The sequence below is a fragment of the Cyprinus carpio genome, chromosome A25, assembly GCF_018340385.1.
Source record: "Cyprinus carpio isolate SPL01 chromosome A25, ASM1834038v1, whole genome shotgun sequence".
Lineage (NCBI taxonomy): Eukaryota > Metazoa > Chordata > Actinopteri > Cypriniformes > Cyprinidae > Cyprinus > Cyprinus carpio.
Window position 1 is genome coordinate 317,337 of NC_056596.1, and position 27,206 is coordinate 344,542.

The window sequence follows — 27,206 nt, forward strand, 5'->3', positions numbered from 1 at the left end:
GCGTTTCTGAGCCTAGAATAACATGGAGAAAGGGAACAGCCGAATTCACAGACAGATGCAGAATTCACACTGCAGTGCTAAAAGCCACTGACCTCTAAAGAGACATTCTCCTGCGTCAGAAACTCCCAAATCTCTCTGAACTCACATACAGAGTCTGTCTGACAGGTGATCTCCAGCAATCTCATGAATACTTGAGGGTGATTCTCTGAGATGGAGAGATGGAGAGCTGTACAGTAGCAGATCAGAGGGGTGGGTTGCCAAGGCAACAGCATGTGGTGAGAATCACTCGTCTTCATGTTTACCATGGAACCAGTGGAACTGCCATTACACACACACACACACACACACACACACATCCTGCAGTGCAACAGTGTCAGAGCTCTGTGACAGCAGAGCAGAAATTTGAAAGTGATGATTATGCAAAGAGAAAAAATATTTATGTCAGCCTCTGTCACATTTATGCCTCATTCACAATAACAACAGCATGAAACGCTTTCACAGTGCATCTCATGTTCATACCATGACATATTTATAAGAGAAAGAGAATATTACGTGGGAAATAACTGAGGAAAGGAAGTGTAAAATATGTTAGCCTATTATATTATTGGTTATTATTATTGGATATTATTTTTCAAAAGAACAGGAAAGTTACTTCAGAAGTTATTCTGATAAACATTTTTTTTATATTTTTTTTTTGTTTTGTTATATCGTTGGCTTGTGATTAAACTAAAAACTAAATAAAGCTTGGGCTCTGTGTTATTTTTCATTTTTATTTATTTTTTTATCCTGAAAAAAAATTATCACTGTTTCCTCAAAAAAATATGAAGCAACACAACTGTTATATACATTGATAATAATCAAAAATGTTTCCTGAGCAGCTAATCAGCATATTAGAATGATTTCTGAAGGATCATGTGACACTGAAGACTGGAGTAATGATGCTGAAAATTCAGCTGCGCATCACAGGAATAAATTATATTTTAAAATATATTAAAATAGAAAGTAGTTATTTTAAATTGCATTAAGGTTTCACAATATTACTCTTTTTACTGTATTTTTTGATCAAATAAATGCAGCCTTGGTGAGCATTAGAAAGCTCAAACTTCTGAACAGTACTGTAGCTACTGTACACAAACAACCCTCCACCACAGAAGCTCATTGTATATCAGTTCACATGGTATATCAAGAATAGTGAGCATCGTCGAGAAGTAAAGCAGCAGTAAAGTCAGGTTTGTTGACATGGGGTGTGTGAATCATGTCCATATTCAAATGACACCCTGACAAAAGCAAGGATGTAAATAAATGTGCGTCTGGCTCCCTCTACTGTCTGAGAGAGAAAAGGCGTGAACTGAATGATGCCCAGTGAAAGGCCAGATTTATCCAAGCAGTTCTATTTCAGTATTATTTATATACTATTATAGCATTTATTTATTAATATTTTTGTAATTTGCTTTTGTCGATTTCATTTAGATTTAATTTAATTGATCATTCATTTATTTTTTATTTGCATTTTCTGTTTTAGTTTTAGTACTTTTAGTACTTCAATTTATTTCAGTTAGTTGCCTAGGCAGCATTTTTTATGTGTTTACATATTTCAAGTTTTTCAACAGCTTTATTTCAAGTACCAAAAACAATTATTTATAAATTTAATCTCAGTCTTAGTTACCTATAACAACACTGGATTCAACAAGCATCAAAAACACAACAGATAAACAATAAAATATACATTTCAAGTAAATAATATTAGCAAACATCAGCTACAGGATGAGCACGTCACATGACCTCAGCAGAAACAGACCAGAGCCTTGATATTCTCCACACATCAGACTGAAGCACCTGCCTCTAAATATAGCCACAGACAGAGAGAGAGTCTGCCAACATTGATTATCAATCTCAGTTAAAGATCTAATCTTCAGAATCGTCACATCTTTACAAGAGACAGAGGTAGAATAAGGAAGAGGAAGAGGAAGAGGAAGAGGAAGAGGAAGAGGAAGAGGAAGAGGAAGAGGAAGATGTAGATGTCAGCTTCAATCCTGGGTTAAGGTCACATTTAACCCTGTGTTAAGCAACATTTAAAGTTTTGGTTCCCAGAAAAAGAAGGGGGGAAAACTTCACTATTTAATTTACTAATTATTATTTTAGTATTATTTACTACTATAGTATTTTTTAATATTTTAAATTAGCTTTTATTTTTATATTTAGAGGTTCCAATTTAATTTTATTTTTTAGTAATTTTAGTAATTTTGTTATGTGTTTTAGTCATTATTATTATTATTATTATTATAAATATTTTCATTTAGTTTGATTGCTAAACTGAAATATTTTTCACATTTGTAATTTTGTGCTTCCAGCTGTGATGCCAAAGTTAAAGAGTGAAACGTGGACAAAACTAACTCTGCATTATCTGATTTGGGGATTTATTGTATATATATATATATATATATCTATATATTATATATATATAGATATATATTAGATATATATATATATATATATAAATAAAGTATATATATATAATATTTATTATTATATATTTTTTTTTAGTAATATGTGAACTTGAATAAGCTTTAATTCTTTACATTTTACATTTTTTCTTTATTTATTATTTTAGGGATTTTAGTTTGTTTGAATAATTTTATGAGCTTGTGTCATTTCTTTTAGTTTTAGTTTTGTTGATGTTGCAGTTTTAAATATTGCTATATATATCGGTTGTGGTGCTAAAGATAAATAGTGTGAATTAAAAACCCAGACTAAAGCAAAACTATGTAAAACATGGACAAAAACAACTCCCAGCTTATCCCATTTAACAGTTTTTTGTTTCCCAGAGGGTTCTGGGAAGGTTACCGACTGATAATAAAAATAAAACGTAAAAATAGCATCTTTGAAAACGTTCTGTATATAAGTTATCTTAAGGTTATATATATATATTAAATTAAATTGAATTAAATTAAATTACATTTAACAGATATGAAAGGGGATAAAAGGTAGAGGGTGCTCACGCACATATATAAAGTCTGAAACTGTAGGTGAAGGTTAAGTTATCTTAAGGTTATATATATATATCTATTAAATTAAATTGAATTAAACAGATATGAACAGATATGAACAGGTTATTTTTGGTATTATGATCAACAGAGACGACGGTAGCTGTGCTAGTCAGCATGATGCTAGCGACGCTAAGACTACAGGATAGCGAGAGATACAGATTACAGGGCTATATTTACACTGTAAAACCAACGAGAAATCACTGCCATACAAATATTAACTACATAAACCAAAAATTTCACCAAATACACGACTGAAACAGTCAAACTGAGGTGAAAAACAGCACAGAAGTCGTCATAAGGGACCTGAGCGCTGTCCACCGGCCGGTGCTGAAACACACACACGCGAATAACACACACGGACACACTCCATTCACGCCACTTCATCTCAGTGTTTATCATGTCTTTGTTGTTTTTTCCACGGAATTCATTCGTTCATCCGCACATGCGCACCTCGCCCCGTCTGAGATTTTCTGTACGGTAAACGCTCCGGTGGGCCGCCCCCGGGTTACGAGGGTCACCGAGCGCACAGTCTCACCTCTTGTAGTCGGAGGAGAAGATGCCGCCGCTGGCCGGATCGTGACCGTACTCGGGCTCGCTGGCCGAGCCTCCTTTCTCATCGCTGAACGCGGAGCTCGCGGACATCCCTGCTGCTGCTGCTGCTGATGATGATGATGATGCGGAGCGGCGGAGAGCTGTAGACCTGAGTCACGTGACCTGTTACGCGGTGCTGAAGCAGACAGAGCCCGGAGGAGCAGCGCATGCGTTGCGTGAGCACCTCTACCTTTCATCCCTGTTCATATCTGTTTCAAATGTAATTTAATTTAATTTAATTTTAATTCCTCAATACTGTAGTGACGTATGGAATGAAATGAAATACCAATAAAATAATTTAATTTAGCATCTGATTTAGTGATTTCTTTAGGAATCACTTCGAACTAAATGTAATTAAAATATAAAATGTCGCTGCATTTAATTGTGTTTTATTTTTTGTCCTCATTTCCGCGTGAAGTATCCAATCACATGATGTAAACGTTTTATATATATATTTATATATATAGATAGTATAATAATCTATACATAGTTGTCTTGGTGTCTTAGGCTATAGTTATCTATATGTACTGTTTTGTGGGTTTTGATATATGATTGCGTGGGGTATATATATAGATTGAATTCTTAATAGATATTAGATTTTTTACTCTGTACTGTTGTTGGATATTTTTAGGGAGAAATACTGTTCTTGCAGAGCATCGGTAATTGTTTTGTGAATGGAGAAAGAAGTGCTTGGAATCACGTTGAACTGTAATTCACATACGGATGATGTGGCCGTTGATGTGTCAAAAATTAGTATGGAAGTATTCCAAAATAGGACATAAACAGAATATTTTAAAATAATTGCGTTTCATTGTACTGTACAATGTGCCCAAAACACACACGCACAATACAGAAACAATAAACAGCATTATATAAAATACTAAAGTCTATTAATTAATTAAGTAATTTATGTCATTAATTTATTGTCAGGTTTGCTTTATAACCACCAGATATTTCTATTTTATTTTATTTTATTTTATTTTAATTTATTCTGTACAATGTACCCGAACAAACACACATACTCACAATATAGAAACAATAATCAATAAGCAACATTTTATAAAATACTAAAGTGTATTAATATTACTAGAAGTATAATTTAATTTGGTCAGGTTTGTTTTCTAACCACCAGATGGCGGCAGCGCTCCTGCTCTACACTGAGTGTGACACACCGCCTGTATTTATTGCATAGATTATAGCATATAATGAAGAGCCAAAGACTGAAAATAGCAACATGACATCATTCTACAATCAAGGTCATAGCAACAGACCAATAAGAAATGTCATTGGGCAGAGTCTGTCCTTTGGGTGTTTCGGTTTTCAGTTCTCAGGCCAAAAGTTGTTTATGCTGTTCTTTAAAGTCAGAAATAAGTGTTTATCTGCCTTATTTCGCAACACTTACATAAGCTAGTTTTAATGTTGCCTCAGCACACCTGGAAGTGTATGGTATGCATAGGAAGAGCTGCTTCAGGTGTTGAATTACGGTTGGAACCAAACTTTCAAAAAGCAGTTTTCTATTTAAATATATTTAAAAATGTTTTAAATTTTCAGCATCATTCCCCCAGTCTTCAGTGTCACACGGTCCTCCAGAAATCATTCTAATATGCTGATTTGTTACTTGAGAAACATTCTCAACAGTTGTGCTGCGAAATATCTTTTTGTGGAAACGGATAGATTTTTTTAATATAAAGTTCAAAACAACAGCATTTATTTGAAATAGAACTCTTTTGTTACATTTTTAATGTCTTAATGAGTCCTTGCTGAATATTCTCAACAATTTAAAATCTTACACAAAAAAGTACACAAAACACACAAAAAGAAACACATGGACTGTAAGCCACAAAAGTCAAGTTCTGACTTTTTGGGAGCCTTTAAATATGTGCCAGATGAGGAGGAGGAGGTTTTCCCTTGTGGAGTCTGATTCCTTTGTAAGGTTTCTTCTTTGTCTACTTAAACATCCAGTGGGGTTTTCCTCTGCTTGCTCACCTGGGAGTTAGCAAGGTACTATTTTTGGGAAAGCTGACTGGAACAATGTATTCTGAGACACCATTCAAATAAATTGAATTACCCACCGATATTCTTTCATTTGACTTTCAGACGTAGTTTGAAAACAATAGCACTGTTCAAATAAACAGTCCCTCACAGGCCAGTTCTGCAGTTCTGTTCTTCAGCTGGTTACAGCTGCTGAGAAAATGATGCCTTAAAAGGAAAAACATGAAACGAGAGAGCAGATATTCCCTCTAAAATAACCTCATGATATCTGCAGCAGTAATATGAGGGGTATAGAAAGATATAAAATCCATACAAGGAAATGTTATTAAAGGAGCATATCCACATTGCTTCCTTCCGTGAAAAAGTCCATCCTCTTTTGTCCTCTCAAAATCCACCCATATATTTGCTTAACAGCTCTGACTTATTTGCGCTTGTAAACATTGCTTGATTTGTGCATGTCTCTCCTGATTCAGAGAACTTTTAACAAAAGAAAGCAATATTTTGCAGAGAGAACTCTCATTACAAACACAGCATTTCACTTTATGACATTAACTGATGGACTGGAGTGGTGTGGATTGTGATGTTTTTAATCAGCTGTTTGGACTCATTCTGACGGCACCAGAGGATCCACTGGTGAGCAGGTGAAGGAATGCTACATTTACCCAATTCTCTTCCCTTGAAAAATCATTCACCTTTTTGATGACCTTAGGGGGGAGTATTTTTTCAGCAGCAAATATAGATAGAGGTTTAATTCCTTTAACTGAAAGGTGAATTAGAAGAAACCACTCTGAGCACTCAAGATCCTCAGATTCCCTTTTATTCTCCAGTTTCACATTCTGAAAAAGAAATCAGCATTTACTTTTTTTTATATTATAATACAGCAATCTCATGTTAGCAGTCCGTTTAAACTTACAGTACTGCCACAGTCTGGAAACTTCAGTATGTAACAGCAAAAAAAAAAAAAAAAAAAAAAAAAAAAAAAAAAAAAAATCAAGATTGCACTTATTTACTTCAAACAGGTTATAGACTGAATTAACATCTATTACAAATAAAAATAACACAAGGGAACACTAAACTACTTATACATATATACTTATTTAATTGCACAAAACAAATGCATAAATATTCATTACACAAATGTACAAAAATACTAGTACATTTCTTTTTTTTTTTTGTTCAAATATTCTCCAAGCAGACACAGATAGCGGAGGATTGGTGATTTCAGGGCAGAGGAAAATGCATCGAAGGTCTGGAGGAGGCAAGAACTCGAATCTGCTTGGTTCACATCAAGATCACAAACAAACAAATACCCAGTGCATATGTCATCAGTTCTTAAAAACAGAAAACCAAAAAAGGTACAGAGAGACTGGTTTGCAAAAAAAAAAAAAAAAAAAAAAAAAAAAAAAAAAAAAATTTCTAATTTCAGGTCACCATCTTTCGCACAATGAAAGAAACTGCAAGAACAAGAGGCTAAAAAAAAAAATTCAGGGTTAGCTGGGATGGAAAAGAAAAGGTCTGGATTCTAAAACTCATGCCTTATCGCATGCAGAATGACGACCTCAAAAACATACATCTACCAGAGCAGCTACACATGTTGAACGCCTGTGCGATTGGCTCGTCAAGCGTGGCTTTTGAAATGGAGACAGTACCGTGAGGTTTGTCAGAGACCTCAGCATCTCCGAGTGCTTTGTAGAAGACTTCCTCCAGGAAAACAATCCTTCATGTTTAGATTGTCCTTTAAATAAACCTGATTAAATTAAATGCCGCGCCCAGTTGGCCTTCATTTAAACAGGAGGGAGAAACAAAAACAAAACGTCTGGTACGGAACGGCATCTGTGGAGACGAGAACAGCCCATCAGCTTACAGTCATCTGCGATCAGAGACTAGTGATCATATGCAAGAAGTGAAGAGAGCGATACTCACTGATTATTTAACAGAACTGGCGTGACTTCCATCCCGGTTGAGAACTTTCAGAGGGAGAAGGGTACCAGCGCATCTACAGACAAGATGAATAAGAAAAATTTCAATCACACGATTGATATTTCAAAAGCTTCTCCTCGAACAACATGTAATGTACTACAAACAATTTTAATTTACAGTAATTTAACAACATGTATATAAACACTGCATTACTACTTTTTATTTGCATCGTTTTAGATAAAGGAAAGTTTACATTTAAAAGTTTACATTCCAATTAAACTACCTTAATAGTTTCATAAATTTATATACACACTGTATTACTACATTTTAATTTTGCATCATACAGGTTACGTTTTTTTTCCCTTATGTAAAAATCTAAAACAAATTTATTCTATAATAAAACATTTTACATTTCTAAAAGTACATTTTCTTAAGTACCACTTGCATATTTTAAAGAAATAGACTTGTTTTATTATTAAAATAAAATTGAAATGTAAATACATTAAATAAAAAAATCTTTATAAAACAATGCATGACGACATTGTATTTCCATAAATACACTTAAACTTATTCTAATTAAAAAATAAAATATATTATTATTATTATTATTAATATTATTATTAAAACATTTGAACTTACAAAAACCTAATTATATATGCATTTTAAATCCTGCATTATAAATATTTATAATACATGCATGCATGAGCTTAACATTCCGAACAATTTAAATCTCCCAAAATAACTATAGCAAACTAAACCTTCTTTGCTGAACCAAAGTTGCTGCAAAGAGCCATTTAAGAACCACTTTGAAACCTTTCAGATGGTGTAAAAAGTCTTACAACTGTAGAGGGCAACAGACAAACAACAAATGAACCAGGAAAGAAAAAAAAAAAAAAAAAAAAAAATTCTACAACATGCTTCATAGTCCAGCAGTTTAAGCTGTGCTAATGACCAGACGTAAGCATGAATTCCCCGACTGAACTGGAAACTCTTATCAGTGCATCTATAAACATCTTTCAGCAAGATGACATTAACTCCTTTCCCGTCCTGCCCAAAACACCCACTTCCCCAGCCAAGGGCAAGAGAACGACAATCAGCCTGGCACGTCCGTTTCACGTCCCTGGCACGTCCCTTTGCCAACTCTTACTCTGAGCTTCCCACGTTCTTTACAAGACGTCGGGTTGTTTGAAGGCACAGCTGAGCAGCGGCACACAGACACCGAGCGCAGGCCGTCTCATTCGCCGCAGCTGTAATCTGCCTCTGCAGGTGTGTGTGTGTGTGTGGGGAAGGTCTGGAGAGGGTGGAGTAAGAGAAAGCCAAGTGCTCGCTTCTTCCAGCAGTTTGCATGTATCCCTGATAAATGCAAACCTGCCAAAGGAATTCCACTTCTATTTTCCTTGAGCTAAATCACGCAGAATGGCTATATGGCTCTTTTGAGAGAGAAACTTTTTTTGAATGTCTAATATTTAACAACTATTGATCCAGTAACAAGAGGAACTTTTTTTTTTGCACAATTTAGTTAGTGTTCTGCACAAGTTGTATCTTATTATCTTACCATATAAATCCATAAACTATTTTTGATTGTGTATGACCCACCAGTAACAACCACCTCAAAAAAAAAAAAAAAAAAAAAAAAAAAAAAAAAAAAAAAGTAAAAATACAAAGTGACCGTTGATCTCTCTGAAGACCCTCAGAGTGACATCGAGCAGAGAAGGTGTTAGCGTGTGGATCCATTAGCACACTCGGTCTTTCAACCAGAGGATGAAACCTTTTACAACCCCTTTGAGATCCTACACTTTAGCAAGTTATTCCAAACATGATTGGAAAATGTTTTGTTGGGATAAAATTTCTTAAACTCTTAAAAAAAAAAAAAAAAAAAAAAAAAAAAAAAAAAAAGACCATTACATTTGTCCCGTTCTCTTTACGGCTTGAGGAACCTGTGAACATACAGTCCGGCTCAAGAGACTGAAGTAAAACCTCTTCATCCATGACCTTTAGCTCTCACTGGGTTTCCATGACAACCACACAATGTCTAGCCATCCAATCAATAAACTTGATCAGTCGGCACAGAGTCTTCAAAACCAATCACATTTCATTAAACTGAAGTGAACAAAGCAAGACTGACAATAAACGGTGACGTTATTGCCTGAGGAGCATGAGGCACTTTAAAATTAATTTACCCGTTTAAACCTACATTGCAAATTGTTTGTGGGGGAGAATTTTAACATGTGCTGCTTTTAATGGATCATAAAAGGGCTCAAAGGCACCGTTTTTTTGGCTAACTCAATGATTCACTCAACGACTCAGTCATAATCCAACCTCTGAGATGCAATTAAAACCAGCTTTTCTCTGATGTGATCTCTTAGCAACACTAGCAGGTCAAGGAATGCTGTTCTGAGGGATTCTGGGTAATCAGACCTGTCATATTCAGAGCGGACCCCTGACACCTCAGGTTTAGCTGCATCATGTTGACCAAGGGTCAGTTTCCACCAGAGCGTGAGTCAGGTGCATTATGGGAAAGGTTAGCAGACTACAAGCCACTGAATCGAAGGCTAACGTTATTTGTAGAATTGTGCAGTACATGACAAAGCTTAAATTCAAGCAACTATAAAATTTCATATTTAAAAAAAATGAAAAATTCAAGAGATTCAATTAAACATCTAAAATACAAAATCATTTTTTTTTAATCTAAATACACATTTAAATGTGTATTTTTATTTTTGTGTATTTTTTTTTGTGCATTCATTTTTTTATTTTGAATCTTTGTTTTTCATTTTGCCTTTGTATATTTAAATATTTTTTGTTTTGAATCTTTTATAAGATACAATTTAAAAAAAAAAAAAAAAAAAAAAAAAAGTACCAAATTAAATCAAGCAAAAAAAGAATCCGATTAAAAATGAAATACAAAGCCAAAAAGAGGAGTTAAAATTCAAGCTTAAAAATCAAATTGAAAATAGTGTACGCTTAAGAATTAGTAAATCGTTAAAACTTGGGCTTGGGACACATTTTAGAATATAAACATTACAAATTCGCAAGCACAGTACGTACTTCCTACACAAACTAATGGAAGTAACATTCAAAATGCTTTGGCAACATCACAGACATAAAACAGCCAAAAGCAGAGAGACGCAGTGATGGAGAGAAGGAAAAGAGGGGACACACCGGTTGGTCCCTCACCTGGGCGTGCAGGGCGGCGGCGGCGGCAGCAGCGGCGGGGTAGGTGAAGGCTGCGTGAGGCAGGCCTGGGGTCAGTTCAGTGGTGTAGAGAGGATACGGAGCCCACGCCTCAGGAGACGCAGGGATCAGTGCTGCCCCCGTCAGGTCATCTACAGAATCACAATTGAAAGTCACATACGGAACCAAACACTAGGAAACCGAATCACAACTTACAGTGGTGTAATTAAGTCCACTTAAGTTGATAATTTTGTAGCGCTTTATACAACAGAAATCGTTTCAAAGCAGCTTCACAGCAATAAACAGGAAAGTAACACTCAATTATACAAACATTCAAATATGACAAATCCAAATTTTGCTATAAAGCAGAAAGAGACAAGTGTCATTATTCAGCTCAAGTCAGTTCAGTGTTGGATCAGATCATTAAGTGTAGTTTATCAATTACGAAACAAGTTAAATTCAGCTATAAGCAGCTATACAGATGGAAACGGTCACTATTAGGTTCAGTTCAACGGTTCAATAACTGTATTGATGTTGCAAAATTCATCAAATATGAACAAATTTGATTCAGCTATAAAAGCTACAAAATAAACTGAATGACACTCGTGTAAGTTTTGTTCTCATCTGGGGGTCAGTGTCATCAAATTGATAATTACTGAATATTAAGTGCATTTTAACTGCCAACTAAGCAAGCCAGAAGGAAACCGCATCCAAATGTTTTTTGTCATTAAGTTAAGAAAATAACTTTATTCAGCAAGGATGCAGTAAATTGATCAAAAGTGCAAGTTAAACATTTAAAATGTTAAAAAGACTTCCATTTCAATTAAATGTTTTTAAATATTCTTCGAATATTTCCACAAAAATATGAAGCGCTGTGATACTGAAGAATGGAGTAACGACTGCTAAAAATTCAGCTTTGCATCACAGGATGAAATCACATTTTCAAACAGAAAAATGTGAAACTGGAATAATATTCCACAATTTCTGTTTTTTCAAAATTTGATCAAACAAGTGCATCCATGGGGAACACAAGAGACTTAATTATAACATTAATTATATACATATGCACATACACCCACATCTTACTGCCACCAAATATCCCAGATTAACAAAACCTATATTCAAACAATGGGAATAATAAAAGCATTCAAAAATGACATCTGAGGGTGTTCATACGACGAAAACTACTAAAAACGCTGTATTACACATGCCAGGCCAGTAGTTGGTGATTTATAAAGAAACACTATGCTTCTGCGCACATACTTACAGAATGAACATGTAATACACATGCCACAGTTTTCACAAATTCACGTTTTTGAAGTTTACAAGGAGACAAAGTCTTAAAAAAAAAAAAAAAATCAGTTTTCAAATGTTTGCATTTCCCTCAAAACAGCATTGTCGTGTAAATGAACGACCAAAATGCATATTGTTTTTAGTTGTGTAAATGCACACTAAAACACGTAAGGACTTTTACTAGCGGCTTATCCCAAATGAACTCATGTTTTGCGTGTGGGTGGGGCATAAGTCCAGGGTTTTACTCACATGGGTCTCGAGCGATGAAGTGCGCACCTAGAGCTGGGTGCAGGTTGGAAGGGTTTGGCGTGGCCATCAGTTTACTTTTTGCCATCTTTGTGTTGGCTTTAGCAAACTCCAGACGCAGAGTTTGAGGGCTCTCTGGGTCAAAGCGAATCCCCTGAGAATAGATGAGATCGGGTGTTGAGTAATTATTCTTCATACAATGCACAAATCAATCAGCAGGTCCATAAACAGAACAGCAGCACAAGTGCACTGATTCCCAAAGTATCCTACATCCCACTGAAAACGCATGACGTCATGGAACTTTTCTTAGGGACGAAGTGAACAACCCCCCCCCCCCCCGTAGAGACAAGAGCAACATCTGAGTCAGACTTAAGAGCGAAGTTTGGAGGACATAAAGCACAGACAGTCTTATAAATAATTAAAAAGCTGCCATCACTTCAGCTTACTAACGGACCAGCGGCTACTTACATTCAACGCATTCTTGGCTGTTTCAGCCCCAGACCGGCTGTCAAACGTGACAAACCCCACAGGCTAGAGAATGGAAAGAAACACATCAGACAGACAAACAGACGTAGAGACAAAATTTAGATTTTCCCAATCAACAACTAAAAAGTATGCATATATCATATGTAATGACAAAAAAAAGCCTGAACCTATATATATAAAGAAATGAGTTAAAACTATATATTTTATATCTCATACAAATACACATATAGATATGTTTAAGATGTTGTTACATGCATGTTACTTGTCATAATATCTCAACTGTCTCTTATATACAGTACACATTTAGGCAAAACAAAACTACAAACAACCTAGGAATATCCGTAAATACAAATTTATTATTTCGGGGTTTATCAAATTTCCAGGTAAAGTTTGTGAAGATTAAATTGGAGATTACAATTGTTAGATTAATCCATTTGTTTGGCCTTTAAATCAAGAGAAGTAGTAATAATAATAATAATAATAATAATAATAATAATAATCCCCTGAAGGTAAATAAGTTTCAACTTTACCTGTTTTGAGGTAAGTTTTATGAGAGATCCTTCATATCCCTGTTTAATAAAAAGGACAAATTAAAAAATAATCTGAAGAAAAATTGAACTCCAATCAATTTTCTTAATCTAAATCAGCACATCCATTAACAGGTGGACTAACAAAACTCCCAGATTTTTTTCTTTCGGCCAGTGTCTCTTACCTTGAAGGGTCTGAACAGCAGGTAAAGCTCACGTGGTTTGATGTCAACAGGCAGCCCGCTGACAAATAGTGTTCGTACCTAGAACAGGGAAAAGCCTAAATGACATCAGCACACAAACAACTGACAGATGCCAAAAATGTAGTGACCTCTGACCTATGGGTGCCATGTATGGTCTTATAAAAATGCACCTGAAAAGGAGAAAAACAGGAATCATTTAGAACTACCTTTGTCTCTGTCCCTTCCTATTGTGTCAGAATCTCCCCGTTTGTCTGCAGAATTTACTATTGGAGACTGAATGTGTTCAGATCAAATCATGAGATTGTGTTAGTTTAGTGAGCAGAAGTGTGTGCGTGGTGATCAGGTGTGTGTGACCCTAAGCATGGATGCAGAAACTTCTGCAGGACGCGGACAGCATTATTGCTCCAATGTGAGTGGGAGGTAGAAAGTCTAATTTAACTCGACAAATTAACAGGATGGATCAAATGATATTACAGTGAACAGAGAGAGAAAGCAAACTGCGATCAAATAAAGAAAGAAATCATTCAAGTACAAACACAGCAAAAAGAACTGGCACTCGACCTCAATTCCACATTTTATCCAACAAATTAAGACCAAGTATTACAGATTCTAAAGTTACTCAAAAAGCAGCGAGCATTTTAAAACAGATGTAGCAACTCTACACAGATCTAGTGGGGAGAAGAGAAAGATTGGAGGAAGGACACAGCGTGCCATGACCTTTTACGGAAAAGAGGAGAGGGAGAGAAGGAGAGAAAGAACACTTCAGAGGTGAACAACCGAAATCCAAAAGACTTTTTGGTGAATCTCACAAAAAAAAAAAACAATGTCCAGCTCACATTTTACCAGAGAACCAAAATGAAACAATTTTAAAATCGTTTTTAAAAGTCTATCGGTTTTTTGCATTAAAATTGTAAGAATTTTCTCATTGTTTGGAGAGTTCTTTCGTTCTGTAACTTATTTTATTTTCAAAACAATCTCAGTGAATTACAGCAATTTCTCCCTTAGAGTTAGTGTATTTTAAAATTATAAAATTTTTCTCCTTTATAACACCTATTATATCATATCAGATTGTCAATGAAACGACACTGTCTAGCAGAGTAACAAAAAAAAAAAGCAGTAGCAGCAATAATATTTAATAGCCCTCCATTTAATTTCAATCATTCTCAATTACAGACTGTTAATTAAACAGTATTTTTCCCTGTAGAGATTATTCATATTCATAAATTTTCATTTAAACTATGTCACAACGCAAAAAAAAAAAAAAAAAAAAAAGACCATTAAGCAAAATATTTGTTTTTTATTAATGTAGTTAACTATTTGATATGACCCAGACATATTTGTGAAGCAAGGGCCACTAATTTAATTCTGCACTAACAAAAATTATTATTATTTTTTTCTGGGTCGGGTTGTCATGGACATGTACTGCAGCTTGATAGCACCATGCTATTGTTTAAGTATCATAATGCCGTGGTACATAGATACGGTAGTGATTGAATACCATGGTATATAAAATATATGGTAAAATCCTAAAAACAGTGTGTGAGGTCATTGTGCTAAAAGAGCAAATCAGGATGTGTGGAGGGGGAAAAGGTGCATTAATTTGGTTTTTTAACAATTTTTACAAATATATAAGCAGCTGGTGGAGGCGGAGCAGCTGCTGGGAGGGGAGAGCGGTGGGTTGGGACTCATGTCTGTTTAAAAGCCCCCAGCAGAAACTTTCAGATTATCCTCAATGTTCCTGAAACACGAAACATGAGTGCAGTGCTCAAGTGCTGCCAGCAGCTGAGAGGGTAAATAAACAGGAATTTAATCAAAAAGGAATAAACGCACTCCACAAGCACAAATAATGGACAACGTGCCACTTAATAACCTAAATAAACAGTTGATTCTGTCTGCGGTCAGAAAAATGGGATGGAGGTTTTGCAGGACAGAAACAAAGGGCATGTATGGGGTTTGTGAGTGACCAGTCCGAGGCACAGAGGGAGGAAACCCCTGTCCTAATTATTGCAGGTTGAAAACAATGAACAATCTGAACATACCACACCAAACGCTCTGACCCAGTGCTGCCCGGCAACAATGACAGGACACAACTCCCACCCCAAACACTCAACCAGAGTCCAACTCAAACTACACCATTTACACAAAGATCCTCACCAACTTCTTACTTTAACAAAAAACTGCTCAAGACTGATGTGTTCTGACAGGGAGTGTTTGCAAATTGCCTTGTAAGGTCTTAAGCCAGTAAAATAATACACTAAGCAGCAGGAAATGCCTCTACAAGAGGTCAGAGGTGACATCTACACTCCAGAGCATAGAACTAGAATGACACTAAAAATAAGACTTTATATAGGCCTAGAATAAGACCTCATTATAGACTGCTTCACTCAATTTACAGCAACTGCTGAAATATATCAACTCATTTTAAATGAAAAGGCTAAATTAAATACAACAAATAAATAGCATAAATAATAAAATTATTATTATTATTATTATTATTATTATTATTATTATTATTATTATTATTATTATTAATAAAACTCAATTTAAATAGAATTCTATTTAAACAAAATTAAAATCAAATGGTAGCAGTCTTTTTGGGTCTTAAATTAAAAATAAATTCTAATTTAAAATAACACCTCCGTTAGAAATCAGAGATGACATCAACACTGGAAACAAATACTGAAAAAGGACAGAAGGTACAGTTCTGAAAAAAGGACATGCATCCACGTAAATTAATATGTTTGGGAATTTTTAGTTAAAAAAATAAAAATAAACACCCACTAAACCCCAAAATACCGACAATACTTTTGACCCACATTAAATTAAATAAAAACAACCCTAAAATAAAAAGCACTAAAAGTAATAATAAAAATTAGTTTTAATTTTATTTTAGTTAAAAAAAAAAAAAAAAAAAAAGTTATATCTCTGGCAGACCCATGTTCAGTAGGCTACGTCACTGTTTGCGCGTCTTTAACGAAACCATGAGAATCGGGAGGAAAACTAAAAAGACACACAGAAAAACTTCAGAAGAGCACCCACTGAAATATTTGCTTGTTAAATCTGCCTTTAAACTTTATCCACACAGTCACACGAGAGTGTGTGTCTCATCAGGTGAGTCTCATATTTCAATGCCAACTTTAAGATTAATCATCAACAGACTCCACATTCCTCTCAAGCTTTTCCACAGCAAACGCTTTTCCTCAAACGCCTCCGAAACGAGCTTTTAAACGTCAAGTCAAACGCCAGAACAGTTTTCCACAGTCATCCGCCGGCAGAGACTTCACCAAATGAACTTTATGTTTACCAAAAGAGTTTATTTCTCTTACCTCCTCCTCTAATGAAACACTGGTGTTCGTCTCTGAATCTGACTTCAGACTCATTGTGTAACTTTAACGCTTCTTTGTGCCAGAAAAAGAAAAAAAAAATCTGTTTCCCTGTCGGTGATTTTGTCCCTGGTGTGCGTTAAAGTTGCAGAAGAGAATCTGGTGTCGTTTGTGCCCAGTGAAGCCGTCATTTGCGTGAGTTAAAGCCACAATCCGAAAGTAAAGGTGAGAGGTGCTCTGTGAGGGTGACAGAAGGGGAAAGGAGGTGATTTTTGGAGTTTTATCCCCCCTCGCGCTCACATCAAGCTCGTTTGAGTTGAAGTGGAAAGAAAGGAGGAAAGAGGAACCGTGGGTAGATTTAAAGCTGAAGTTGTGCGTCTGCTCTTCTGTCCTATTAGCGGATCAATCATGTTAAATGCGCGCACCCGAGCTTCAGATGGGACTCAGCTGCGCGAGGCCCGGCCCACTTTACCACCATCATCACCATGTCTGACCCCTCCTTTACATCCATGCCTGCCTCTATATCTAACCCTGCCTACATAATGGCTGTGTCTGAAACCAAGGAGGTCTATAATAATTACAGAATGTCTACCAATGTCTACTATTCATCCCAAATACACCAATCTGCCAGTTTTGCTCAATGGAGTTGAGTTCTGTAGCCAGGTTGTTTTGAGCCAATCACTTGAGGCATATATGTCATGTGACTACGCACTCTGGAGCCGCAGGAAAATTACTTAAGTTGAGGTTGATGCCACCAGAAAAAAGGGGCCCCAAACACAAACACTAGCGGCTCTTAAGAGCTTCTAATATCTAAATATCAGTTATCAAAATATCAAAAAAAAAAAAAAAAAAAAATCAGTATGAATATGGCTGATTTTAAAAGGCACCTCATTAAATATGATTTCAATGCTCATTTCACAACAGAAATATAAAGAATTATATACAGAATTATAATTTGAAATAAAGAAAAATCAATATTATAGATTAATTCACTTCTATCCAGTTTTTTAGTATGATTGATATACTATTATAGTTGATATGTGAATAATGTATATCTTCTGCTTTTTACTTTAAAGTGTAAGTTTTAGTAATTTTTTGTGTATTTTTTGTCACTTTTAGTATTTTTGTATTATATATCTATAGTTTTTAATAATTTTTGTCTATTAATTTTAGCTACTTTACTTCTAGTTAAACTAAGTTAAACTAAATAAAAAAGAGGAACTATCTGAAATAAAGTAAGTTCACTTAAAATTTATATATATATATATATATATATATATATATATATATATAATATATATATATATATATATATATAGTATAGTACTATATATATTATATATATAGTTCAATTGAGATTTTTTTGTTCAGTTTTAATTAACAATCCTGTTAAACACTGCTTCTATCAAGCAGCCCATCCCACTGTATCTGATTCTGCTTATTGCTTTTTCCTCACTTCACTCAAAAATCATATCATCTAACCCTGGATGAATCATCTTAACCTTCCCTATTTATTTGATCTGGTATCTTTACATAAACACAGCATATCGAAACCTGCCTACAGATCATTTAACTCTGTCTTTTCATCAAACCAGGGCCACTGCTAAAAATCCATAAAGCCCAGGACAGTATTTTCTCTCCCTCGGGCTTCCAGCGGGTAGATAATAACACAGAGGACCTTGGTGGGCCCCTCATCATTGTGGCCGGGACAGCATCGACAACAGCCCTGTATGTACCCCTCCCTTTTCTTAATTTCTGTACTGCACAGTTGAAAATTTTATTTATAGCTATAGCTTTCACTCCAGGGGTCATGGGAGTTTTTTAAAGGTTTTATTTTGAATGTTCATAACTGTGTGTATGTATATGTTTGTATGAAATGCCATGATTTCCTTGACTATAATGTGAGACAGAATCGATTTTTACACGACATTTTAACTGGCTGAACTATTGCAAAACTAACTGAATTTTGTTTCTGGCACATGTGACTCAAAAGCTGCATATGTGTTACACAAATTTAGTTTCTGATTAAATATTCCACATTACGTATCTAAATATCCTCTGAGGTCTGTAAGATCTCGCGGCTGTCCCTTGTGACGTGCTCAGCTCAGTCTCGTGACAGACTTGATCTTCCCCGCATGTTTTATGATAAACAACGATCTTTGAATGTGTGTGAAACATTTACGATCCTGTTAAAGCATTTAGCAGATAGTTTCTTGACCTGTGTTAAAGCAGACAAACAAAATCAGAAACAGTTTTTACACAGCTTTTTCATTTCTACATTTCTTTAATGTGCCTTCATTTTAAATCTAATAGCTATAAAACAGCTTAAACAAGTTTTACCAATGCATTTTGTCTGTAAATATCACAGTGTTAGCTTTCTTACTTCTGTAAATATCATAAAATTAAAAATTAAATAATAGATCATGTGTTAAGTTATATAAAGATGACACACAACAATTATGTTATGGTAAATGATAATATATAATACCATTAATCTGACTGTTAATGTACATTTTTGTAAGAAAGTATTATGTTTGATTTTTGTTATATTATATTATATTATATTATATTATATTATATTATATTATATTATATTTAAATATATATTTCATTATAACACACACACACACACACACACATATATATATATATGTATGTATGTATGTATTTATAACCATAGACTATTTTAAGGAGTAAAAGTTTGTTGTTTTTGATCATCATTCACTGTGTTTCTATTAATGACAGATCTGTACTATCAGATCAAGCTGATGTATAATTGTAGAGGCCTGTCTGTGTGTTTAAGTCTGTGATTCATCTGGTCTAATATGTACACAGGCAGGGCTGAAGTCAGTTTCTGCCTGAAGTGTGTGTGTGTAAATGTGTTTGTGAGTGTGTCGGAGTGTGTGTTAATGCACACTCAGCCGGTGTGTGCAGGAATTACTGGTTTCCTGACTTTGTACTGAAGCACAATTACTCAGAGACCAAAAACCTGCTGCCGGGATTCTGAGGCCTTAACAATCATTTACCTGCTTACTGCTTAACTAAAACAATCTCTAACTTTCCTAGTTCATATGTGAAGAGGAAAAGATGGGAAAATATCTGCGATTTAGTCACTGATATTCTGATATAATTTTACTGTTTATAGATAATGTTGACAATTGTTGTAGTATTACGGCTGTAGTGTGTTTATTTACAATCCCTCCATGTACAGAAGATTTACATGCACCATTTCAGTAATAATCTGTATTTTAAATGTTGCATACTGTAGTTCAGCCAGTTGTGAAAGTATTTATTTATTCCTTTATTTTTCCATTCTTAAGTTTTGCAAGAGCTAAATATTCATGAGCGTTGCTAAATATGTTTTGAGTCAATGATTAACCCATGACTAACAAAAGCAGGATTTCATTGAGAGTTCATGTAGAAAGGGATTCTTTCAGACCTCATACAGCTTTCATTTCTATATTTAATGAATGCTCCTTCATTTATTGTAATTTCAGTGCGGCTTTGCACAAAATTAAATTTATAAAAACAAATTGAACAATAACTTCCTCTAATAATATATTATTTTGTCTGTAAATATTATAGTATTTACTTTTGTAAATATCATGAGACTGAATTTGTTTTGAATATGTTTCAGCCATGAGTTATTAAAAATGTACAATGTAAAAGATTTTTTTCCTTTTTTTGAAAATGTAAAAATACAATAATTATTGGAGCATTTTTTACAAGAAAACAGTATTTCACTGTTTCTACTTAAAAATTTCCACCACAGGATAAAAAAAATAAAAAGGTAATTTACTTTTTATCTCACAATTCTGAGGGGGAAAAGTCAGAATTAGCTAATCTAAACTTGCAATGCGAAAAAAAAAGGCAAAATTGTGAGATAAAAATTGCAATTATCAATTGACAAAATCTTATATTCTGACTTTTTCCTCAGAAACACAAGTTGTATACCTTACCGTAATCTGACAATTATAAATCTGATAAGTTTTACTTTTTTTCTTAAGTTTGTACTATATATATATATCTATATATATATATATATATATATATATATATATATATATATAATAGTGAATATATAGTGAAAAGTCTGAATTGTGAGTTAAAAAAACCCACAATTGCTTTTTTGTGGCTTATTATTTTTTTTTGTATTCTGTGTGGCAGGAAACGGGCTTCCCGTAGTTCCATAGTTACTTCCAATTTCTTTGTGATTAATTAAAGTGTTTTTCAAAAAAAAAAAAAACATTTCAATGTAGCAGTTAGTTCATGACTAAGACCCATAGTTTCAGTCATGCAAAATGTCTTTCTCGGTTAATTGAGATATCAGATAAACACTCTAATTAGCAGAGGGCGTGATTTGGGCGTTGCTTTTACCCTGTAGTGTCCCACCGGGATCTGCATCTATTTTACAGACCACCCTGCCCCCTTCTTAATCAAGAAAATGCTTGCAGAGATAAACACGTCTGCCACCGTCACCTCACTATCAGACACCAGGGGTATAAATAACAACCCCTAACATTCTTCATCATTACAGAGATAACAGCAAGAGGACCTAAATGAGAGCACTCACACCCTGTTAGTGTTTAGAGGAACTGCAGGGGTCACACAGGGGGTCAGTAATAAAATTCAAAGGATGTAAAAGTTCATAAACAAACCGAGGGATTCTGGTTAAGGAGTAGCGAATAAGCAAAAGGAATGGAGCGTCAACTCCAGGCCCATGTGCTCGTGTTCTCCGCTATAAATCGAACTTGTGTATAGCTCTGTTCCTCTGTTATGTTCAAAATGACAGTGTACAGATCTCTACTGCACGAGAAGAACAGCAAATCAGGCGCGTTTGTTTGACAGAGGCAGGCGTGATGTTCTCGCTCTGGTCTGCGATTTACACGGCCTCAGGAATACAGCATTAATGCTTATAAACAGCCAGAACATCCGTGTTATACAGTACACTGTAAAAAATTATTTTCCAAAGTTGTAAATAAAGATTGTTAGAGTATATTTCACAAAAAATAACATTTCAGTATTAAGAATTTTCCCATTTAATTCAATGCATTCCTTGCTTGCTTGTTTTTTTTTTTTTTGTAATTGTTTGTAAACTAGATTTACTAGCAATTTAAGTAATTGGGTTTTTTACACCATTTTTTCAGTGCATGAGTAGTATAGAAGCTTGCTTCTGCTATATATTTTTTGCAATTGCAGTTGCAAGTTTATATCTCACAGATCAAAGTTTTCTTCTCAGAATTGTTACTTTTTAAATTCTGAAAAAAGTCATAAGGTGTGAGGTATAAGCTCAGAATTGCAAGACAAAAAGTCTGAATTGTGAGAAAAAAGCGGCAATGACCTTTTTTCTTTTTTATTCCAAGGTGGAAAGAAAAACAACTGAATTGCAAGATGTAAACTTAGAATTCAGAGAAAGAGTTTTTGTCTCAAAATTCTGACATTCTCAGAACTATGAGTTTATATCTCATTCAGAACAGCAAAAAAAAAAAACCTGCATTGTGAAATAAAAAGTCAAAATTAATTTTTTATTTTTTATTCTGTAGTGCAGAGGTTTATCATTGTGAAGATGCATTATAAAACATACAATAATACTGCTAAAAATGCTTTTTGGTCAGAGGATCTTTTGAGACAACATCATAGAAATATTCTCGCTTAAATACGAGTTTAAACAGAATAATTTCAATGATTTCAGTTTGTGTTGATTTCATTGGTTGAATGTAAGCAAATACTCCTTTAAATGCAAACTTTCTTAACTTTAACCTCAGAATATGAACATTTTTAAATCTATCAAAGTAAATATTAACTCAGTTCAGCTGAAAATGTCATGCCGGACTACAGACGGCTGATCTCAGATCCTCCTCCGACACCAGTTTTAATGTGCGCCGTGTCTCTCAGTGCTGTCAGCTGTGTTTGATGTACCACAGAGCTATGTTTAAAATATTCAGAACCTCTTATTGCAGTTTTGTGTCTGTCCGAAGGTGGTTTTGAGATTCTTAAGGCCTAAATTTGTTCCTGTTTTAAACCACATTTCCATTTTTATCAGGATTATGCACCTAGTCTGGAACTTAAATCAAGAGCATAACATCGTGTTTTTGTCACTGTATCTTTAAGATTGTGTATGTACCATTATCTGGTTTTCGGGGCCTTCGCTGGTCTCTCTACCTGCACATGCTTGTCTGGTTTGATGTTTTTAAAGGGATTTTGGGTACAAAACCAAGCTTCACCTGTTAAAACCAGGTAAGACCAGGATTTCAGGATGGTTTAACAGTAATTTTTTTGTCAGGCTGTTAAAGAATTTTAGGTGTAATCACATATAATCATGTTATTTTTTTTTTCTTTTCTTTTTTTTGGTGTTTGTCACATGATGCTCAGAGAATGACTTCAACCAACAAAATTAGACATCTGTCATTCTTCTGTGACATATATACTAAGGAAGTCATTTTCTTGCAGAGTTCAAAGTTTTATTCATCACATGCTTGTCTGGTGGCCCAACAGTGAGTGTTTTGTTGTGTAAGCTGTGCATCAGGCAGTAAAAAGACAATAGATGATATATATGACTGTAAAAACAGGACAATAAAAACACACAGAGGTCTCTTATAGGAAAGTGAAGCCATGCAAACTCAGTCTATCTCTCTCACACACTCACATGCACTCAGGAAAACAGACGTCGAGTATCTATTTAAGAAGTGCTGGAGTGACTGTAAACTGTTTCATGCAGTTGTATATACACTCTTGGCTCTCTCGGGTTTATAGAGACTCAAGATTGGCTCCTTTTAAGGTGAATTCCCTGTTTGCTCTCTGCATTGAACTTCTGCTGCCAAGAGCTGTTGAGAGACCATTCCAGTGAAATCTCCCAGAGAAAGAGAGAACTATGGAAAGTGAAATCACAAATAAGACCATAATCATAAATAATATCTCATTTGCTTCTTCCAGTCAGCAATGAGATCAAATTGACATAAAATACAAATCAGTCTGTCATTAAAGTATGCAAACTCTCAGATGTTTGTGAAAACAGCAAAACCAGCCTTACGAAAGTAAATGTTTAAAGGCGCTGTATGTAGGATTGACGCCGAGTGGTTGAACTAGGTATTGCAGTCCAAATTCAAAATAATGGAGAGGGTTTTTTTCAACCGGCCCCTCCTCCTCAGATTGACGCACACGCAGGTTGCCAGATTGACGACACAAACGGAACAAGTGCACTTGACGATAAATGAAATTAAATATGCTGTGTTTTCCACCAACTGGCAACCCGGGGTGCCCGAAATACAATTGGGTAAACTGGCAGTGGGCGGTTTTCACAAACCAAAACAAAGACCGACATTCCGGCCCGGAATGCACATTTTCAAAGGAGAATAACTGACTGTAGCTTTGTTTTTCAAATAAACAGATATGTTAACTTAGCATGTTTCTTAAATATCTGCAAACATATTGTGGTATTTTTATGCTTTAGTAGAGTCAAAAACATACATTTTAAAACTTACATACTTTAATATTTCTATATAAATTTTATTATAATATTAAATATTAGTATTATTACTATTTAATAATTATATATAACAATAATTATATATTTATATGCAATACATAATATGTGTATTGTATTATATATAATATATTAATAAATAGTATTATATTATAATTTTATATTATATACACATTTTAATAAGATTTATTCAAATTATTTATATTATAATATTAATGTTTTATTATAAAAATATTATTTATTTTTCTACTATTATTATACTATGATTATTACAATATTAGTATTTGATATATATATATAGCATCACATTTATATCAGAAATAATAAGCACATATAAATAATACATATCTAAAAATGAATTGAGACAATATAGTACAGAGAGATAAAATGATGTGGATGGCATCAATTTGATGAGACATATTTGAGCTCATATTGAGATCTCTGACTTTTGATTGCTTGCAGACTTTGGTATCTTGACAAATCTGAGGAAATCTTGAGAAGTCTTCTAAAAACTCTAAAAGGATTAGATATTAGAAGGATTGTGAGAACCAGAAGCAAGTCTCCTTTTGCTCTCCATTTAATCTCACTGCAGTATAGGAGAAAGAAGAAAGTGGAGATATTTAGGTGTTGTAGATATTATTTTTTTTATCTTTTTAGTTTCGGAAGATACCGGCAATAAAAGCATATATTTTATAACTCTATATGCATACTGTATCTCTTGGCTTATTTGTTTCTATTTGTATGATTTAAGACAAAGTTGATGCTAAAATCCCTCTCCTCATTTACTGCAAAAACATCTCTTTCCTCTGCTTTTCAGCACAACTAGACACAGAAGTTCAAAGCTGTTGACACACATCAACTAAATAAACCAGCCCGCTGAATGATTCCTCACCCAGATATATGATATGTGAGTAGAATAGCACAGATTTGCTGATTAGCAAAGCTTAAACATTTTGTACACATCCCATTGGCTTTCTATTCCCATTCTCATATTTTTTACATCTAACGTCCAAGAGCTCAAAAGTAAACAAATGACTTTCAGAAGACCAGGGCCTTTTATGGTGTCCGGAGCAGCTGAGATAAATTAAACTGTCAGTGTTTATTTTCCAACAAATCAGCAGTTGAGCACTCCAGCCCTTCGTCAGCTGATAAAAACACACCGACGGAGAGCGAGAGAAGAAATAGAACTAATATAAAGACAAGAAAACCCTGACTTAAAAGGATAAAACTGAAAAAAAAAGATGGAAGCAGGAGTTTACTACGTAATCCTGCGTTATCTGCATGGAAGATCTGGGTCTTGTAAACCCGTGTGGTCAAGAAGCTTGAAAGACTTTTATTAGCTTGATTTTAAAGGTCTATTTCTGGGCTAATAGATCCTCTCTGTCCTTTTAGGGAGGCGAGGAGCTCATGTAAATCAAAGCATGAAGAGAAATATCAGTCCCAACTATTGGTTACACGCTGAAGCTTGGGTGCATACAGTGGTGAGTCCATTTGTGTGTCTTACTGATCATTTCTTTCTTTTTTTCTGCCTTAAAAGGTCTGGCTGTCAGTCGTATTGTTGACTAGGGGGCCCGGAGTGTACACTGGCCCCCGAAGCGTCCACCTGATTATAGCAGTGAAAGATCACAGACATGGACTTTCAGCCTGGTCCAAAACTTGAGAAAAACTGTACTAAGCAGATTTTGATGGATGTCCCTGCTGAAAAGACCAGCATGTACAATTTCCAAACCACGGTAAGTTCAAGTGAGGTTCCCAGCAGGATTGTGCACTTTACAGAACTGAACTGGAGCAATGACCTTTTAATGCCTTTTAAATTGCCCAATTCAAAAATTAATCTGACTTCATTTCCCAGAATGCATCGCCTGTGTTGAATGTCTTTGGAATTACGATTTCTCTTCCCGTCAATTCAATTAAATTTCCTGTTTAGTTTGGCCAATGCAATTCAAATCCCAACTCATGAACTGAAATAGAGCCAATTCTGAATTTTACACAACTTTGGTTCCCACACATTTGTGACCAATGAATTTGCACAACTTTTCAATGTCTTATTATTGATTTCAGGATAAGGATAATTGAAAAATCATTTGACAATGAAACTAAATAATTTAAATATCTAATCAAATATTTTAGCTGAACACAACAGAAAACAGAAAACACAACATTTTGTATAAATGCTTTTTAAGATTTTTTTTTTTCAAGTCTGCAAAAAACCACAATTAAAATTCCCTGATTTTTCCTTATTTTTTTATAACCATAAAACCCTGTCAAGCCATACATTAAGCATATTGCATTCCCAGTGCCATGCTCTATCAGTTTAGCTTTATTAAGCTAGTTACTTGGTCAACAAACTTCAGCAGAAAAGTTCACCAAATAGACCAGCACGAAACCAGCATGCTAGTACTGGTTAAGCTGGTCTGGGTTACCATAAGTTTTCTTTTTCCCCAGACATGTCCTGGCTGGGGATTTCTAAATTGCATAAAATATCCAGGTTTTGGCTTTGTTTTCCTATTGTTTTCATACTTGCTTAAGGTATCCAGGTTTTGGCTTTAGCCAATCATGGCGTGTGAGAAGGCGGGATCTACCGAGAATGGTCAAAGCAATGCAAAAACATTTACATATAATATATGAGAACAGTAGAGAGCATGTCAACAGGAAACAAAAAAACAAAGGCCTCACCCCGGCTAAGTTTAAGGCAATTTAGATTCCCGGTCAAGGCATGTCTAGGAAAAAGAGGACGTCCATTATGGTACCCTAACAAAAATCCTGTCAGTGTGGGTTCGAGTGTGTACTGCATCTGCGTTTGGGGATTCAGCGATCGCTGCCCTGGTGGGGTGTGGCGGAGAAAGGGTGTAACGACTTGCAATGCTTTTAGCAGCCATTCAGAGAGGGACCCAGTTCTTCCGTCTCACTGCCTATTTTCC

The 27,206-nt window shown here is 34.8% G+C and overlaps 2 protein-coding genes across 3 annotated transcripts in view; both read right to left on the bottom strand.

Annotated features, from left to right (window-relative positions):
* Nucleotides 1-3,734, bottom strand: part of LOC109058051 (AP-3 complex subunit beta-2-like) — a 32,881-nt gene extending 29,147 nt beyond the window's left edge. Inside the window, 1 exon segment of the mRNA XM_042714956.1 lies at nt 3,583-3,734. Within this exon segment, the coding sequence (XP_042570890.1) occupies nt 3,583-3,689 (107 nt within the window). The 5' untranslated portion in view covers nt 3,690-3,734.
* Nucleotides 3,735-6,431: 2,697 nt separating this feature from the next.
* On the bottom strand, nt 6,432-17,008 carry LOC109058077 (RNA-binding protein, mRNA-processing factor 2a-like). Of its 2 annotated transcripts, none has more exons than XM_042714958.1 (8): nt 16,806-17,008; nt 13,462-13,539; nt 13,280-13,318; nt 12,732-12,794; nt 12,267-12,417; nt 10,728-10,876; nt 7,554-7,626; nt 6,432-7,463 (listed from the first exon to the last, which is right to left on the bottom strand). In XM_042714958.1, exons 1-7 carry the CDS (start codon nt 16,857-16,859, stop codon nt 7,561-7,563), a joined length of 600 nt encoding a protein of 199 aa, XP_042570892.1. In that variant the 5' UTR covers nt 16,860-17,008; the 3' UTR covers nt 6,432-7,463; nt 7,554-7,560. The 2 variants fall into 2 exon arrangements, with proteins under 2 accessions (XP_042570892.1, XP_042570891.1); XM_042714957.1 differs by having other exon boundaries at nt 10,713-10,876.
* Nucleotides 17,009-27,206: the final 10,198 nt, after the last annotated feature.